The 17,570-nt window shown below is 51.4% G+C and overlaps 1 protein-coding gene across 1 annotated transcript in view; it reads left to right on the top strand.

The window, feature by feature from the left end:
• bcl9l (bcl9 like) overlaps positions 1-17,570 on the top strand; it is a 175,752-nt gene that overhangs the window by 140,944 nt on the left and 17,238 nt on the right. The window contains exon 4 of the mRNA XM_085968219.1: positions 14,107-14,650. Coding sequence (XP_085824345.1) covers positions 14,107-14,650 — 544 coding nt within the window. The remainder of the gene's footprint in view (positions 1-14,106; positions 14,651-17,570) is intronic.

Genomic DNA, 17,570 nt, shown 5'->3' with positions numbered 1-17,570 from the left:
TTAACCGTCAAGTGAGGGCGGGGCCCCAGAAGCTCCCAGCATTACCCGATGTGCTGGTGATTGCTCCGGATTGGGAGCGGGTCCCACTCCCGTCTGTGCTGCCAGCCTTGGTCTGATTGTGGTCTCACTTGCCCCTGCAGCAGAGCTTTGCTCTTGCAGGTTCCGCTGTAGCTGCAGGGCTCCAGATGGCGGCGATCGCACGACGACAGTTTTAATCACCAATCATCTTGTGAGCGGGTTTTTCGTGCACCGGTTGTAATAGCTGAGGCTCCAGATTCCTGCCGCAAACTTCGAATTCTTCCCGCGGGAACGCGTGGAATATGGCGCAGTGTGGGAGCAATCACGTGAATCTTGTCTTTATTATTTTTCCAATCTCTGAATTTTTAACACAGGTAGACTATCCTTTATCCGAACTTCCGAAAACCTCTAAAAACCAAAAGTTTTTTCGTTCAGCGAAAGTCGTGCGCACGACATGACCAGAGTGGCACACGACTTACGCTGAACAGGGCAGAGGGTCACAGAGTTCCCTCCTGGGTAGGAGATTGCAGGCTGAGCCGGGCAGTGTGAAGGAGGTACCGGGAGAGTGAACCCAACAATACAGCGGCCGGTCCGATAGCTGCAGCAGCCCGTCCGATATTCTTTTCTCCCCCCGACCCGACCCGCGGCCTGTCCGATATTTTCTCCCGACCCGAACCGCGGCCCGTCCAATATTCTTTTCTCCCCCCTGACCACCACCGCCCCCCCGACCTCGGACTCCCCCTGACCCCGGACCCCCCCGACCCCGACCTGAACCGCGGCCCGTCCGATATTCTTTTCTCCCCCCCCTCCCCCCCCACCCGACCTGATTTGCGGGCCAGCTTAGTAGGAGTCAGCCGATATCCGGCTTGCCAGAGAAGCAGGAAGGGGAATGAGACACGGAACAGTTGCAAGAGGTAGCCTGAACTTTTAAAATTTATATTAAATACAAATTTCCCAGTCTTATAATAATACCTTCTGAAATCCGAAAACCGAAACTCAGCTGGTCCCAAGGCTTTCGGATAAGGGATAGTGTACCTGTATTTTTAAATGGAGGAGCAGATTTAAGGAGGGGGATCACAGTCTCTGAAGCGGATTATCTGGTCATGTATCTCATTGCTGTTTGTGGGAGCTTGCTGTGTGCAAATTTGCTGCTGTGTTTCCTGCATTATAACAGTGAGCAGTAAAGCACTTTGTGACATCGTCAATGGCGCTATAGAAATGCACATCTGTCTTTCTCCCGGCCTCCTCCACCTCCCTCCATTTCAGTCCTGATTCAGCTCTCTGACTATAAAGGTGTCCGTGCCCTAGCGACGGAACGCCTGTGTTGGCCAGGTGTTGAGCGCTACCTCCAAGCAGCCAGTGCTGAGCTGCCCTCGAGAATGTCCGCAAGCTTTGAGGGGGGGGTCGGTGGGGGAGTGACATGATTTACACGCCGAGGATACGAGGGACTTCACATCCAGCGCCATTCTGTTGTGAAGTGAGCCGTTTGTTAGACTAGGTTGTGTCCCTCTCGGGCCCGGTCAATACAAGGTCTTGGATACTTGGATCAGCTGGGCTTACCTGGACACCCTGACAGATTTAGCTTAGTGGAAGGAGGCAGGCTGAGCGAGAGATGAGGGTTCAGGGACGGACAGTGTGCCCAGACTCTGATCTTTGGGGTGCCATGGCCACCTTCACATCAGCATAACTGTGTCCTCTCACCACCTGAAGACCACCCACCCGCTCCCATCCTTTCTTTTTATTCATGTGACTTAATCTGCTCCATGTTTATTTTTATTCTTGTGTTATCTGAATCTGTTGGACGGGAGTTACATCGAATTTACAGCACAGAAACAGGCCATTCGGCCCATCTGGTCCGTGCCAGTGTTTCTGCTCCACACCAGCCTCCTCCCACCCCTCCTCATCTCACCCTATCGGCATATCCTTCGATTCCTTTCTCCCTCGTGTGTTTATCGAGCTTCCCCTTAAATGTATCTATACTATTCGCCTCAACCACTCCCTGTGGTAGTGAGTTCCACATTCTCACCACTCTCCCAGTGAAGAAGTTTCTCCTGAATTCCCGATTGGATTTATTAGTGACTATCTTATATTTATGACCCCGAGTTCTGGTCTCCCCCACAAGTGGGAAGATCTTCTCTACGTCGACCCTATCAAACCCTTTTGTAATTTTAAAGACCTCTATCGGGTCACCCCTCCATCTTCTCTTTCCTAGAGAAAAGATCCCCGGCCTCTTTGATCGCCACTGACGGACTCCAGCTCTGAGTTCTCTCTCACAGGAACCTTCAACTGGCTGATTACCTTGTAATCCTTCCACGCCTCTCCGCTAGACAGTCTTCCCAACAGGGGAGGGGAGTGTCCGAGCGTCACGACGGACTGGCGGGGTTCCCGAGCCGTGCTTCGTGTGTCTCTCTGTACCGGCGACAGTAACTGCTGATGACATCTGAAGGATAACACACTCGGTGTGGTGGGTGGGGTCCGGTGGGAGGTGCAGTGTGAGCTGAACGAGGCCATTCTGGAATCACTCTGTGTGCCGGGGTTTCCATTGAGTGTGGCCGGGAGCTCTTTGATCCTGAAGTGTTTCAGCGCCTCTTGCCAGTATTTGTGTGCAGGCATGCAGGAGCACACTCCGCCCCGCCCCATACTGCCTCTGCTCCACACTTCACAGCCTTGCCATTGTTCACCACCCAGCTTCGCTTCCACTCTGTCAAATGCACTCTTTCCTATCGTTCATTTCTACTTTCCAATTTCTCTCATCCACTCCCAAAGGCGCTCTCACTGGGGTACAGTTCCACAGGCACTGACTCTCACTGGGGTACAGTTCCACAGGCACTGACTCTCACTGGGGTACAGTTCCACACTCACTGACTCTCACTGGGGTACAGTTCCACGGGCACTGACTCTCACGGGTACAGTTTCACAGACACTGACTCTCACTGGGGTACAGTTCCACAGGCACTGACTCTCACTGGGGTACAGTTCCACGGGCACTGACTCTCACTGGGGTACAGTTCCACGGGCACTGACTCTCACTGGGGTACAGTTCCACAGACACGGACTCTCACTGGGGTACAGTTCCACAGACACTGACTCTCACTGGGGTACAGTTCCACAGACGCTGACTCTCACTGGGGTACAGTTCCACAGACGCTGACTCTCACTGGGGTACAATTCCACAGACACTGACTCTCACTGGGGTACACTTCCACAGACACTGACTCTCGTGGGGTACAGTTCCACAGACACTGACTCTCACTGGGGTACAGTTCCACAGACACTGACTCTCACTGGGGCACTGTTCCACAGACACTGACTCTCACTGGGGTACAGTTCCACAGACACTGACTCTCACTGGGGTACAGTTCCACAGACACTGACTCTCACTGGGGTACAGTTCCACAGACACTGACTCTCACTGGGGTACAGTTCCACAGACACTGACTCTCACTGGGGTACAGTTCCAGAGGCACTGACTCTCACTGGGGTACAGTTCCAGAGGCACTGACTCTCACTGGGGTACAGTTCCACAGACACTGACTCTCACTGGGGTACAGTTCCACAGACACTGACTCTCACTGGGGTACAGTTGCACAGACACTGACTCTCATGGGGTACAGTTCCACAGACAGTGACTCTCACTGGGGTACAGTTCCACAGACACTGACTCTCACTGGGGTACAGTTCCACAGACACTGACTCTCACTGGGGTACAGTTCCACAGACACTGACTCTCACTGGGGTACAGTTCCACAGACACTGACTCTCACTGGGGTACAGTTCCACAGACACTGACTCTCACTGGGGTACAGTTCCACAGGCACTGACTCTCACTGGGGTACAGTTCCACAGACACTGACTCTCACTGGGGTACAGTTCCACAGACACTGACTCTCACTGGGGTACAGTTCTACAGTTCCACGGACACTGACTCTCACTGGGGTACAGTTCCACAGACACTGACTCTCACTGGGGTACAGTTCCACAGACACTGACTCTCACTGGGGTACAGTTCCACAGACACTGACTCTCACTGGGGTACAGTTCCACAGACAGTGACTCTCACTGGGGTACAGTTCCACAGACACTGACTCTCACTGGGGTACAGTTCCACAGGCACTGACTCTCACTGGGGTACAGTTCCCCAGACACTGACTCTCACTGGGGTACAGTTCCACAGGCACTGAATCTCACTGGGGTACAGTTCCACAGGCACTGACTATCACTGGGGTAGAGTTCCACAGGCACTGACCCTCACTGGGGTACAGTTCCATAGACACTGACTCTCACTGGGGTACAGTTCCACAGACACTGACTCTCACTGGGGTACAGTTCCACAGACACTGACTCTCACTGGGGTACAGTTCCACAGACATTGACTCTCACTGGGGTACAGTTCCACAGACATTGACTCTCACTGGGGTACAGTTCCACAGGCACTGGCTCTCACTGGGGTACAGTTCCACAGACACTGACTCTCACTGGGGTACAGTTCCACAGACACTGACTCTCACTGGGGTACAGTTCCACAGGCACTGACTCTCACTGGGGTACAGTTCCACAGGCACTGACTCTCACTGGGGTACAGTTCCACAGACACTGACTCTCACTGGCGTACAGTTCCACAGACACTGACTCTCACTGGCGTACAGTTCCACAGACACTGACTCTCACTGGCGTACAGTTCCACAGACACTGACTCTCACTGGCGTACAGTTCCACAGACACTGACTCTCACTGGGGTACAGTTCCACAGACACTGACTCTCACTGGCGTACAGTTCCACAGACACTGACTCTCACTGGCGTACAGTTCCACAGACACTGACTCTCACTGGGGTACAGTTCCACAGACATTGACTCTCACTGGGGTACAGTTCCACAGACATTGACTCTCACTGGGGTACAGTTCCACAGGCACTGGCTCTCACTGGGGTACAGTTCCACAGACACTGACTCTCACTGGGGTACAGTTCCACAGGCACTGACTCTCACTGGGGTACAGTTCTACAGACACTGACTCTCACTGGGGTACAGTTCCACAGGCACTGACTCTCACTGGGGTACAGTTCTACAGACACTGACTCTCACTGGGGTACAGTTCCACAGGCACTGACTCTCACTGGGGTACAGTTCCACAGGCACTGACTCTCACTGGGGTACAGTTCCACAGACACTGACTCTCACTGGGGTACAGTTCCACAGACACTGACTCTCACTGGGGTACAGTTCCACAGACACTGACTCTCACTGGCGTACAGTTCCACAGACACTGACTCTCACTGGGGTACAGTTCCACAGACTCTGACTCTCACTGGGGTACAGTTCCACAGACACTGACTCTCACTGGGGTACAGTTCCACAGACTCTGACTCTCACTGGGGTACAGTTCCACAGACACTGACTCTCACTGGCGTACAGTTCCACAGACTCTGACTCTCACTGGGGTACTGGTTCCACAGACACTGACTCTCACTGGGGTACAGGTTCAGCGGGGCTTATGGGACGGGGTTACGGATAGGAACCCTTTGATTCTTGTTTTTATACCCCCCTCCTCACTAACCCGGGGACTGTCGCTAAATCTCGAGCTGCCCCAGCACCGACTCTGACACTATACAAAATCTCAGAAGCTCTGTCAGTATTGTTCTGTGCTATGTATCGCTGTGTGCACGTTGCAATCACTGAGTGTTTAGGAACGGAAAAAAACATTTGTTCCTACTTACCTATTGGTTTTTGATAGATCTGGCCCACCTTTTCCCCATTTCCCTCAATCCTTCTCCGCAATTGCCCCTTGACCGCATTTACATTGTCACAGCAACGACCTGCGACCCTCCCTTCCATTACCCTTTGTGTGAAAAGGTTCCCCTCAACCTCCCGTGTTGGTGCTGGCTGAGTGTGAGCCCTGTCTGTTCTCTAGCTCATTGCCGCTGTGTGTACAGGGGGAGGCTTGAAGAGAGTTACTGGCAAGAGTGTGTGTGTGTGGGGGGGTGGGGATAAACGAAAGGGGCATTTCCCTGCAGTCTGGAGGTTACTGTAATTCAAGCTGACCCCTGACTCAGCCCCTGCCTGTGAGTGAGCAAGTGGGTGGGGGAATTCTCCTGTCGCCTGATGCTCACTATTGTTGCTCACGCCTGTGACACCCAGTGTGTATTCTGGGCACCCCAGGTGTGGTGGAGGTGGGTGCTGAGCGTAATGAGTGAACCTGAGAGAGGAATGCCCCTTGCCTGGTGGGTGCTTCATTCTGCGGGCAGTCAGCCTGGGGAGACTCGGCCATTACACAGCAGTGGCTGTACTAACCACAGATCACACTACGCCATACCCCCTCGCCCCTTCCCCCATACCCCTCGCCCCTTCCCCCATACCCCCCCTTCCTCCCTTACTCTGAACTTCCTCGTGTTTTCCACGTTCCCCTGGGATCGGCCTCGGGGAGCAATTTCCCCGAATCAGTTCCCCCCTTCGGGAAAATCCCCAGTCCCGTCATCACAAAATTGTTTCTTCGCCTCCCGAGTCAAGAAGGTCCACGTCCCGGGCCTTTTCTCAGCCCTGCCGCTCCCCCGCTACTCGGGGAGGTACCGCCAGTGCGCGCTCTAGATTCACAGCAGCTTCGGCAGGGAGCCCTCTCGCTGGCGCACCAATCGGATTCTTTATTAACTTCCCTCCCATTCATTTTCTGTGGCAGTTAATTTTATTCTAAAAAAGAAAGAACTTGCATTTCTATAGCGCCTTTCACAACCTCAGGACGCCCCAGAGCGCTTTACAGCCAATGAAGTACTTTTTGAAGTGTAGTCACTGTTGTAATGTAGGAAACGCGGCAGCCAATTTGCACCCAGCAAGTTCCCACAAACAGCAATGTGATAATGACCAGATAATCTGTTTTAGTGATGTTGGTTGAGGGATAAATATTGGCCGAGGACACCGGGGAGAACGCTCCTGCTCTTCAAAAAAAAATAATAATAAATAAATAAATAAAATAAAAAAATGCCATGGGATCTTTTACAACCACCTGAGAGAGCAGACGGGGCCTCGGTTTAACATCTCATCTGAAAAACTGCACCTCCGACAGTGCAGCACTCCCTCAGCACTAGAGTGTCAGCCTAGATTTTTGTGCTCAAGTCTATGGAGTGGGACTTCAACCCACAACCTTCTGACTTAAAGTCGAGGGTGCAGCCCACTGAGCTGCGGCTGACACTCTTGTCAGTTATCCTAAACAAAGTGCCTCAGCTGCAGCGGGCCCCTCGCCGGCCTCTCGGGGGGGCGGGCCCCTCGCCGGCCTCTCGGGGGGGCGGGCCCCTCGCCGGCCTCTCGGGGGGGGGGGCGGCCTCTCGGGGGGGCGGGCCCCTCGCCGGCCTCTCGGGGGGGGCGGGCCCCTCGCCGGCCTCGCGGTGGGGCGGGCCCCTCGCCGGCCTCTCGGGGGGGGCGGCCTCTCGGGGGGGGCGGGCCCCTCGCCGGCCTCTCGGGGGGGCGGGCCCCTCGCCGGCCTCTCGGGGGGGGCGGCCTCTCGGGGGGGGGGGCGGGCCCCTCGCCGGCCTCTCGGGGGGGCGGGCCCCTCGCCGGCCTCGCGGTGGGGCGGGCCCCTCGCTCGCACCCATTAGTGATCAGAGTCTAAATAAAAGCCTGCTGATTGTGTTTAAAGGAGCGGTGGGTGATCTGCTGGCGGCCTCCTTTGATGTGTGCCAGTGTCACTGGCTGGGTGGAGTCCCTCTTTGCCTGGTCTCCTACAGGCCCAGTTTTGTATCTTTTCAGTTTACTGAACTATTTGGCAAGGGGTTTACGAGCAGTGGATTCCGAATCAGCCAGCGACACAGATCAGTTCTAAAATAAATTTCTGTTTTGTTTTGTTTTTATTTTGGGTGGTGGTGGGGGGGTGCGGGCAGTCATCAGTTATGCCAAGTTTAGACTGTGTTCAAAGAACAGATTTCTGTTCGGCAGGGTGCGTGTCACAGGTAAGTAGTCGAGAATGCAGCACGTTCGAAAGTCGGAGTGTTAAAGAGAGAGAGCGAACGAGGTCCTTTGTTTATGCCTGAGATTAAGAGCAAGGGTCTGAGTGACTGAATTCCACACATATAAATCGTGTAGCGACAGGCTGTGGTTTCAGGCATGAGTCATGCTTTCGTTTGAAGTGAGCTAAGTTGAGGGAGGAAGCTGTGTAGGTGCGAGGATTGCAGCCCTGCTCGCTGAATGCAAAGAGGGGAAGAAGCAGAAGGCTGAGTGTGTGAGCGGCCAGAGTCCTATCGCCCACCTAATGTGTGACGGCAAGCACATGTCAGAGGGATTAGAGACATTTCAAGTCTTGTGCTGGCTGCTGGTGTAGTGCCGGGCGCAGGGCTGAGGCTTGTGGGTGAGTACAGAGTGTCCTGATTTCTGTAACAAAAGGGACGAGGCTGTGGGAGTGATCTCTGTTTATGATATTTGAAAAATGGAGTGAAGAAGTTATTAAGCCAGTTCTTAGAGCCTGACTCTGCCAATTGCAGGTCACTGATGTTTATTGAATATATTTTGTTTGGTGTGATCTTGGAGGTTGAAGGATTGTGTTCAGATTCCGTCCTCAAACTGGTGACTGTCCCAGTTCACCGGATGTGTGGAAAGTTGGATAGTCACACCTAATAATCTGTGTAAATCCAGTCTCCCTGAAGCCAAGCGTCGTCGCTGGTGAAACTGGTGAGAGCACATGTGAGGACTGAAGCCTGTGTCTGCGCGCCAGCCAGGTGTGAGCTGTGTGTGAGGACTGACAATCTGTGATAGTCCCCTGGCCAGGTGTGCGTGTCAGCCAGGTGAGCGTGTCAGCCAGGTGAGCACTATCCCCGACGTGCGGTCGTGACGATCGCCGCTCAGTGTTTATCTGGCCAGCTTAACGGTATCTGAGTTCTGCCATGTGGTGTTGGTTAGCTTGATGCTGTGGGACGTGTGGCTGTTTGAAATTAGGCTAGTTCTGTGTCGCACTCCGCTAATTGTAGGATCGCCAGAGAGCGACCTCCCGGGATCGTGCGCTCTAATCCACGCTCGTCGCAGTTCTAGCGAAGATTCCATGTGATTCTCGAGTGGACAGTTCTCTCATACCCCAGCTGCTTTCTCCCCCCCCGCCCCCCCCGGAATCAGCACTGTTGTCCCATTGGACTCCAGCGGACTGACACCAGCTCTGTTAAGAGTCTGTTGGCTTTTCCCTGTTGCTACCTGTAGTTCTGCTCGCTCTGCGTCACACTCTCTCTTCTCTCGATGACTATTCAGCTGTGCTTTACCTGCTGTTAAATATAAACAGCCTGCGCTAATGATACTCCTGTCTAGGGTCAGTTACCTTGGGTGAGGGGCAGCTGCCTCCTCCGACTCCCCGTCGTGCCCCATGGAGCCCGTTAGCCAGCATGCTAGAGGTGACGGAGAGAGACTCGGAACCCCGCGTTTACCTCTGCTCTGTGTATGTGCTCCCGCACCCCCTATTCTTGGTAAGTGGGTGGCCCGTTCACCCTAGAACACCCCCCCCCCCCCCCCCCCACCGCAGGAAGTGCTGTCCCTGGCGCCCACCCCCTCCCACCCCAACGAGCGATTACTAGGCTTGTATTCTCTGGAATATAGAAGGTTACGGGTGATTTGTTTGAGGTTATTTTAGGATTCTGAAAGGAACTGATGGGGCAGATAGACACAAACATTTTCCGCTGGTGGGGGAGTCCAGAACAAGGGGACATAGCCCTAAAATCAGAGCCAGGCCATTCAGGATAGAGGTTAGGAAACACTTCTTCACACAAAGGCTGGTAGAAGTGTGGAACTCTCACCCACAAAAAGCAGTAGATGTCAGCTGAATTAATAACTTTAAATCAGAGTTCGATAGATTTTTGCTAGACAAGGATATTAAGGGATATGGAGCCAAGGCATGTGGCTGAGTTAGGATACAGATCAGCCATGATCTCATTGAATGGTGGAACAGGCTCGAGGGGCTGAATGGCCTCCTGTTCCTCTGACCCATGTTTACAACCGGCTGACCCTAGCCTGTGAACTCGCTCCTCGCCTTCTGGTATTTTGTAATTTGTTGTTTGCAAGCCGTGATTTGTTAATGATGCGGGGTGGGCACCCAACATATAGAAGTAGAAAAGAGGAATCAGGTGCATAAAGGAGGGAGAGTGTTGGATAGTACTAGAGAAGGAAGTAGTACCACATTAGATAGGAGCAGACTGGGAAGGACTACGAGGAACACAAAGACAGGTTTGGAATGCATGTGTGTAAATGCACAAAGTGTGATGAATACGGTTGGTGAGCTACAAGCACAGTTAGCCGTGTGGCAATAACGGAAATGTGGCTTAAAAACGGTGAGGACTGGGCACTTAATATTCACAAATACAAGGTGTTCAGAAAAGATCGGGAAGGAAAAAAGGGAGTTGGGTGGCAGTACTGATTAAGGAAGACATTGTAGTGTTGGAAAGGGAGGATGTTCTTGAGGGGACAGAATCCATTTGGTTAGAGTTGGGAAGCAAGAAGGGTCTGATCACGCTATTGGGGGTATTCTATAGGCCTCCAAATAGTGCGAGAGCGATAGAGGAGCAAATCTGCAGGGAAATCACAGAGATGTGCAAGAACTATAGAGTGATGATATTGGGGGACTTTAACATTATTCCAATCGATATTTGGGTAATTGGAGTAAAGGGAAAGGAGGGGGAGGAATTTCTGAGATGTGTTCAGGAGAACTTCCTTGACCAGTGTGTTCTCAGCCCAACTCGGAAGGAGACCTTGCTGGATCTGGTGCTGGGGAATGAGGTGGGCCAAGTGTCTGTGGGAGAACACTTTGGTACAAGTGATCATCGTATCATAAGGTTTAGATTAGCAATGGAGAGGAGCAAGGAACAATCTAAATTGGAAGAGGGCTAACTTCAATGGGATGAGAGGGGATCTAGCCAGGGTAAAATGGAACCAAAGATTGACAGGAAAAACTGTAACGGAACAATGGGTGATTCTTTAAGGAGATGTTCCAAGTACAGGCTAGGTACATTCCAACAAGAGGGAAGGGTAGGGGAACCAAAGCCAGGGCTCCTTGGATGACGAGGGAGATAGAGAATATGATAAAACAAAAAAAGAGGGTGTATGATACATGTCAGGTGAATTATTCAAGAACCAGGCCACATACAATAAGTTGAGAGGGGAAGTGAAGAGGAAAATAAGATTGGCAAAGAAAGAATATGAGAGTAGAATGGCAGTTAACATAAAAGGGAACCCAAAAATCTTCTACCGAAGAGGCAGGGTGGGGCCTATTAGGGACAAAGAAGGTGATATATGCTTAGAGGCGCAGGGCAAGGCTAGAATACTCAGAGTACTTTGTATCGGTGTTTACTAAGGAAGAGGATGCTGACAAAATATCGGTGGAAGCGGAGATGGTAGAGGTAATGGATGAGGTGAAAATTGATGGACAGGATGTACTAGAAAGGCTGGGTATGCTTGGAGTGGACAAGTCGCCTGGTCCAGATGGCTTGCATCCCAGGTTGCTAAGGGAATTGGGGGAGGAGATAGCGGAAGGGCTTGCCATAATTTTCCAATCTTCCCTAGATGCAGGGGAGGTGCCTGAGGATTGGAAAGTGGCAAATGTGACACCATTGTTCAAGAACGGGTGTAAGGTCAATCCTAGTAACTACAGGCCGGTCAGTTTAACATCAGTGGTGGGTAAGGTTTTAGAAACGATAATCAGGGATAAAATTAGCAGGTACTTGGTGTGATTTAAGTTAATTAAGGAGAGCCAACACGGATTTGTAAAAGGCAGATCGTGTTTGACTAATCTAATTGAATTTTTTGATGAAGTAACAGAGAGGATTGATGAAGGGAATGCAATGGATGTTGTCTACATGGATTTTAAGAAAGCGTTTGACAAAGTACCACATAGAAGGCTGGTTAACAAAATTGAGGCTCATGGAATAGGTGGGTCAGTGTCGGCTTGGATAAGGAATTGGCTTAAGGACAGAAAACAGCGAGTTGTGGTAAATGGCTGTTTTTCAGACTGGAGGATGGTAGACAGTGGTGTTCCCCAAGGGTCAGTGCTGGGGCCACTGCTTTTTCTGATGTATATAAATGACCTGGCTATTGGGATACAGGGTAAAATTTCAAAATTTGCCGATGATACCAAACTTGGGGGGGTGGCAAACAATGAGGATGATACCAATCGACTGCAACAGGGCATAGAAAGGCTAGCAGAATGGGCAGACAAGTGGCAGATGGAATTTAATACAGAGAAGTGTGAGGTGATGCATTTTGGCAGAGGGAACAGGGAGAGGCAATATACACTTAATGGAAAAGCAAAATACTGCAGATGCTGGAAATCTGAAATAAATACAGAAAATGCTGGAAATACTCAGCAGGTCACAGCATCTGCGGAGAGAGAAACAGAGTTAATGTTTCAGGTGGATGACCCTTCGTCAGAACTGGAAAAAGTTGGAGATGTAACAGGACCATAGAACATATATATCAGAAACGCTGCCTACGGAGGGCACGGTCCATCATCAAAGACCCTACCCACCCCAGCCACAGTCTGTTCGCCCTCCTACCATCTGGAAGACGCTACAGATGCATTCGCACCCGTACGACCAGATTTAGGAACAGCTTCTTTCCCAAGGCTGTCATCCTACTGAACTCCACAAATAAACACTAAAGCCTGCACATCTGCCGATGCACTTTATTATGGTCATATTTATGCTAATATATATGTACAAATGTATGTTGAAATGTTTAAGTGTCCTAATCCAAATTGTACACTCTCGGGAGCCGCAAGCCTACATTTCGTTGTACTGCACTTGTGCACTAACAATGACAATAAAAGTTGATTTGATTTGATTTGATTTGAGGTTTTTAAGCAAGTGTAGGGACAGGGAGAGAGAGGAGGGGAGGAAAGTACAAAGGGGAAGGTCTGTGATAGGATGGAAGGCAGGAGAGATTAAAAGACAAAAGCGATGATGGTGCAAGGCAAAAGGAGATGGTAATGGGACAAGTTAAGAAACAAAAGATGACTCTAGATGAAGTGTAAATGGCAATGGCAGAATGATTGACAGCTGCCTTGTGAGAAAAAAAAATGGCACAGTTCTAAAGAGTGTGCAGGGACAGAGGGACCTGGGGTTTCATGTGCATAGGTCCCTGAAGGTGGCAGGACATATTGAGAGAGTGGTTAGCAAAGCATATGGGATCTTGGGCTTCATAAATCGAGGTATTGAGTACAAAAGCAGGGAAGTTGTGCTGAACCTTTATAAAGCTCTGGTTAGGCCACAACTGGAGTATTGCATCCAGTCCTGGTCACCACACTTTAGGAAGGATGTGAAGGTCCTTGAGAGGGTGCAGAGGAGATTTACCAGAATGGTTCCGGGGATGGGGGATTTTCGCTACAAGGTTAGGTTGGAGAAGCTGGATTTGTTTTCATTTGAGCAAAGGAGGTTGAAGGGAGATTTGACAGAGGTGTACAAGATAATGGCAGGTTTGGATAAGGTAGACAGAGAAAGGCTGTTCCCATTAGCTGATGGTACAAGGACTAGGGGACACAGATTTAAGGTTTTGGGCAAGAGATACGGGGGGGACGTGAGGAAGAACCTTTTTACGCAGCGAGTGGTGAGGAGCTGGAACTCGCTGCCGACGAGGGTGGTAGAAGCGGAGACACTCAATGATTTCAAGGGGAAACTGGATAGGCACTTGAGGGAAATAAACTTGCAGGGCTACGGGGATAGAGCAGGGGAATGGGTATGACTGGATTGCTCTACAGCGAGCCGGCACGGACTCGATGGGCCGAATGGCCTCCTCCTGTGCCGTTCTGACTCTATGGTGCACGGCTGTGCCTTCTCACTGAGCGCGTGGCTACCCTGCAGCAAAGTTCCCTCCAAGCTGTGAGCGGCGCAGCCTCACAGTAATCGGCAGGGTCCCGCGCAGGCCCCTCGCCGGCTTCTCCATTGGAAACACTGGGCGGGCGGGAGCAGAAATTTAAAGGGACCGCACATTGAAAGAACCAGGCCGTGCAGAACGAAATGCAGCTCACTGGGAGCATTGTCCTGGGGTGCGATTACTAATGGCAGCAACAGGCGGGGTTGGGATTTGTGTGGTGTGTAATTACAAAATCTCACTTTGTTTGTGTTGATTTTAATTTTTGCAGGTTTTCTGAAAACAGTTTGAAAATAAAACACGAGACGGAAATCCGGATCCCGCCAGTCCCTTCGCCGAAACCCGCGACCAATCAAATGCACCCGGACAGTAAGCTGACCAATCACGGCAAGCCGGTCAACAGCAGCGCCCCGCCCCCGAATGCGAGCCAGGGAACGCCCTGCGGCCTGGGGTCAAAGACCGCGGGAACGGGCAGTCACGGCGGGAAGTCCAGTCAGATCTCCCCGGGAAACTCGGGGCTGAAATCCAGCCAGAACTCGGTGTCGAACCTGGGAGCGCTGAAGGGGAAAGTGAAACGGGAAAGGAGCATCTCTGTGGACTCTGGAGATCAGCGAGAAGCCAGCACGCCAGTCATAGACCCCGAATCGAAAGGTGGGTTCGTACTAGAGAGGTGGCGAGGCAGAGAATTGGGCACCGAGTTCCAGAACGCAGGAACATGGGAACAGGAGGCGGTCATTCAGCCCCTCGAGCCTGCTCCGCCATTCAATGAGATCATGGCTGATCTGCGACCTAACTCCATATACCCGCCTTTGGCCCATATCCTTTAATATCTTTGCTTAACAAAAATCTATCAATCTCTGATTTAAAATTAACAATTAATCTAGCACCAATTGCTGTTTGCGGAAGAGAGTTCCAAACTTCTACCACCCTTTGTGTGTAGAAGTGTTTCCTAATTTCACTCCTGAAAGGCCTGGCACTAATTTTTAGACTTTGCCCCCGAGTCCTAGACTCCCCAACCAGCAGAAATAGTTTCTCTCTACCCACCCTATCAGTTCCACCCAAGCGTGCAGGAGTGTGGTGCTTGAACGATCAGCCACTGATGGAGAGGAGTGAGTGTGGGGACAAGAAGGAAGCTCAGCAAAGAGGGCCTCTTCTATATTGTTTAATATTGTGGCTCTCCAAGGCAGGAGGAGATTGCTAAGGAAGGGGGAGGCTCTGGAGGGATTGCAAAGCGAGGATGAAAATTTTGCTGTCAATTTATTGAAGTACAAGGAGCCAGTGACATTTCGAGCGCTGGGGTGAGCAGGGGGTGGGGGGGTTGCTGGAAGTGTGAGACTTATACGGGTGAGAACATCGACTGCGGCATTTTGAATAAGTTAAACCGTGCAAGCTGTAGGATACTGGGAAGGCTGACTGTAATCCTAAGCTCTGGCACTGGTGGTGTTTCTCCAAAATGTTTTTCACTCATTTGTCCGCTTGTATTTTTGGAAAAATGTTACATTGTGATTACAGTCTCAGTAATACAAGGCGAATTTCATTCATGTTTGTATTTTTACTTCGTTCACGAGATGTGGGCGTCGCTGGCCAGGCTGGCATTTATTACCCATCCCTAATTGCCCTTGAGAAGGTGGCGGTGAGCTGCCTTCTTGAACCGCTGCAGTCCGTGTGGTGAAGGTGCTCCCACAGTGCTGTTAGGGAGGGAGTTCCAGGATTTTGACCCAGCGACGATGAAGGAACGGCGATATACTTCCAAGTCAGGATGGTGTGTGACTTGGAGGGGAACTTGGAGGTGGTGGTGTTCCCATACGCTTGCTGCCCTTGTCCTTCTAGGTGGAAGAGGTCGCGGGTTTGGGAGGTGCCGCCAAAGAAGCCTTGGCGAGTTGCTGCAGTGCATCTTGTAGATGGTACACACTGCAGCCGCGGTACGCTGGTGGTGGAGGGAGTGAATGTTTAAGGTGGTGGATGGGGTGCCAATCAAGTGGGCTGCTTTGTCCTGGATGGTGTGAAGCTTCTTGAGTGTTGTTGGAGCTGCACTCATCCAGGCAAGTGGAGAGTATTCCATCACACTCCTTACTTGTGCCTTGTAGATGGTGGAAAGGCTTTGGGGAGTCAGGAGGTGAGACACTCACCGCAGAAGCCAAGGCTTCTTCAACAGCACCTCCCAAACCCGCAACCTCTAACACCTAGAAGGACAAAGGCAGCAGGTGCATGGGAACACCATCACCTCCAAGTTCCCCTCCAAGTCACACACCTTGTAAATATATCACCATTCCTTCATCGCTGCTGGGTCAAAAATCCCTCACTAACAGCACTGTGGGAGTACCTTCACCACACGGACTGCAGCGGTTCAAGGCAGCTCAACACCACCTTCTCGAGGGCAATTAGGGATGGGCAATAAATGCTGGCCTTGCCAGCGATGCCCACATCCCATGAATGATTTTTTTTTTAAAGAGATGAGGTAAATGAGAAAGTAGTGGGCTTGGGTTATAAAGAGCCTTCAGACTGGAGCACGATGTAGAATCATAGAATGGGTACAGCACAGAAGGAGGCCATTCGGCCCGTCGAGCCCGTGCCAGCTCTCTGCAAGAGCACTTCAGCTAGTCCCACTCCCCCCGCCCTTTCTCCGTAGTCCTGCAATTTTTTTTCCTTCAGGTACTTATCCAACTCCCTTTTGAAAGCCACGATTGAGTCTGCCTCCACCACCCTTTCAGGCAGTGCATTCCAGATCCTAGCCACTTGCTGAGTAAAAAAGTTTTTCCTCAGGTCGCCTTTGGTTCTTTTGCCAATCACCTTAAATCAGTGTCCTCTGGTTCTCGACCCTTCCGCCAATGGGAACAGTTTCTCTCTATCTACTCTGTCCAGACCCCTCATGATTTTGAACACCTCTATCAAATCTCCTCTCAATCTTCTCTGTTCTAAGAACAACCACAGCTTCTCCAGTCTATCCACCTCACTGAAGTCCCTCATCCCTGGAACCATTCTTGTAAATCTTTTCTGCATCCTCTCTAAGGCCTTCACATCCTTCCTAAAGTGCGGTGCCCAGAATTGGACACAAAAAATAATGGATCGCTTAAAGTTTAAATATTTCGTTTCATTTCTGTTGTGCCTCGTGCTCCAGCCTGCCCTAAACCCGTCTCATGGTCTGTTCAATACTGAACCTGGGCCAGTGAAACAACTCATCCCCTCCCTCTCTCTGTCCCCTCCTCCTGCCCCAATGACCCTCCCTATCTCTGTCCCCTCCTCCAGCCCCTACAATCCTCCCTATCTCTGTAACCTCCTCCAGCCCCCTACACCCCTCCCTATCTCTGTAACCTCCTCCTGCCCTATAACCCTCCCTATCTCTATAACCTCCTCCTGCCCCCTACACCCCTCCCTATCTCTGTCCCCTCCTCCAGCCCCTACACCCCCTCCCTATCTCTAATCTCCTCTTGCCCCTACACTCCTCCCTATCTCTGTCCCCTCCTCCAGCCCCTACAATCCCCTCCCTATTTCTAATCTCCTCTTGCCCCTACACCCTCCCTATCTCTGTAACCTCCTCCTGCCCTATAACCTTTCCTATCTCTGTAACCTCCTCCTGCCCTATAACCTTCCCTCTCTCTGTAACCTCCTCCTGCCCTATAACATTTCCTCTCTCTCTAACCTCCTCCTGCCCTAAACCCCTCCCTATCTCTGTAACCTCCTCCTGCCCTATAACCCTCCCTATCTCTGTAACCTCCTCCAGCCCCAACGCCCCTC

The sequence above is a fragment of the Somniosus microcephalus genome, chromosome 26 (genome assembly GCF_052327205.1).
Source record: "Somniosus microcephalus isolate GS21.2 chromosome 26, FLI_Smic_1.0, whole genome shotgun sequence".
NCBI classification, from domain to species: Eukaryota; Metazoa; Chordata; class Chondrichthyes; order Squaliformes; family Somniosidae; genus Somniosus; species Somniosus microcephalus.
The sequence above is the reverse complement of the archived record's forward strand: the minus strand, read 5'-3'. Positions and strand labels throughout refer to the sequence as shown.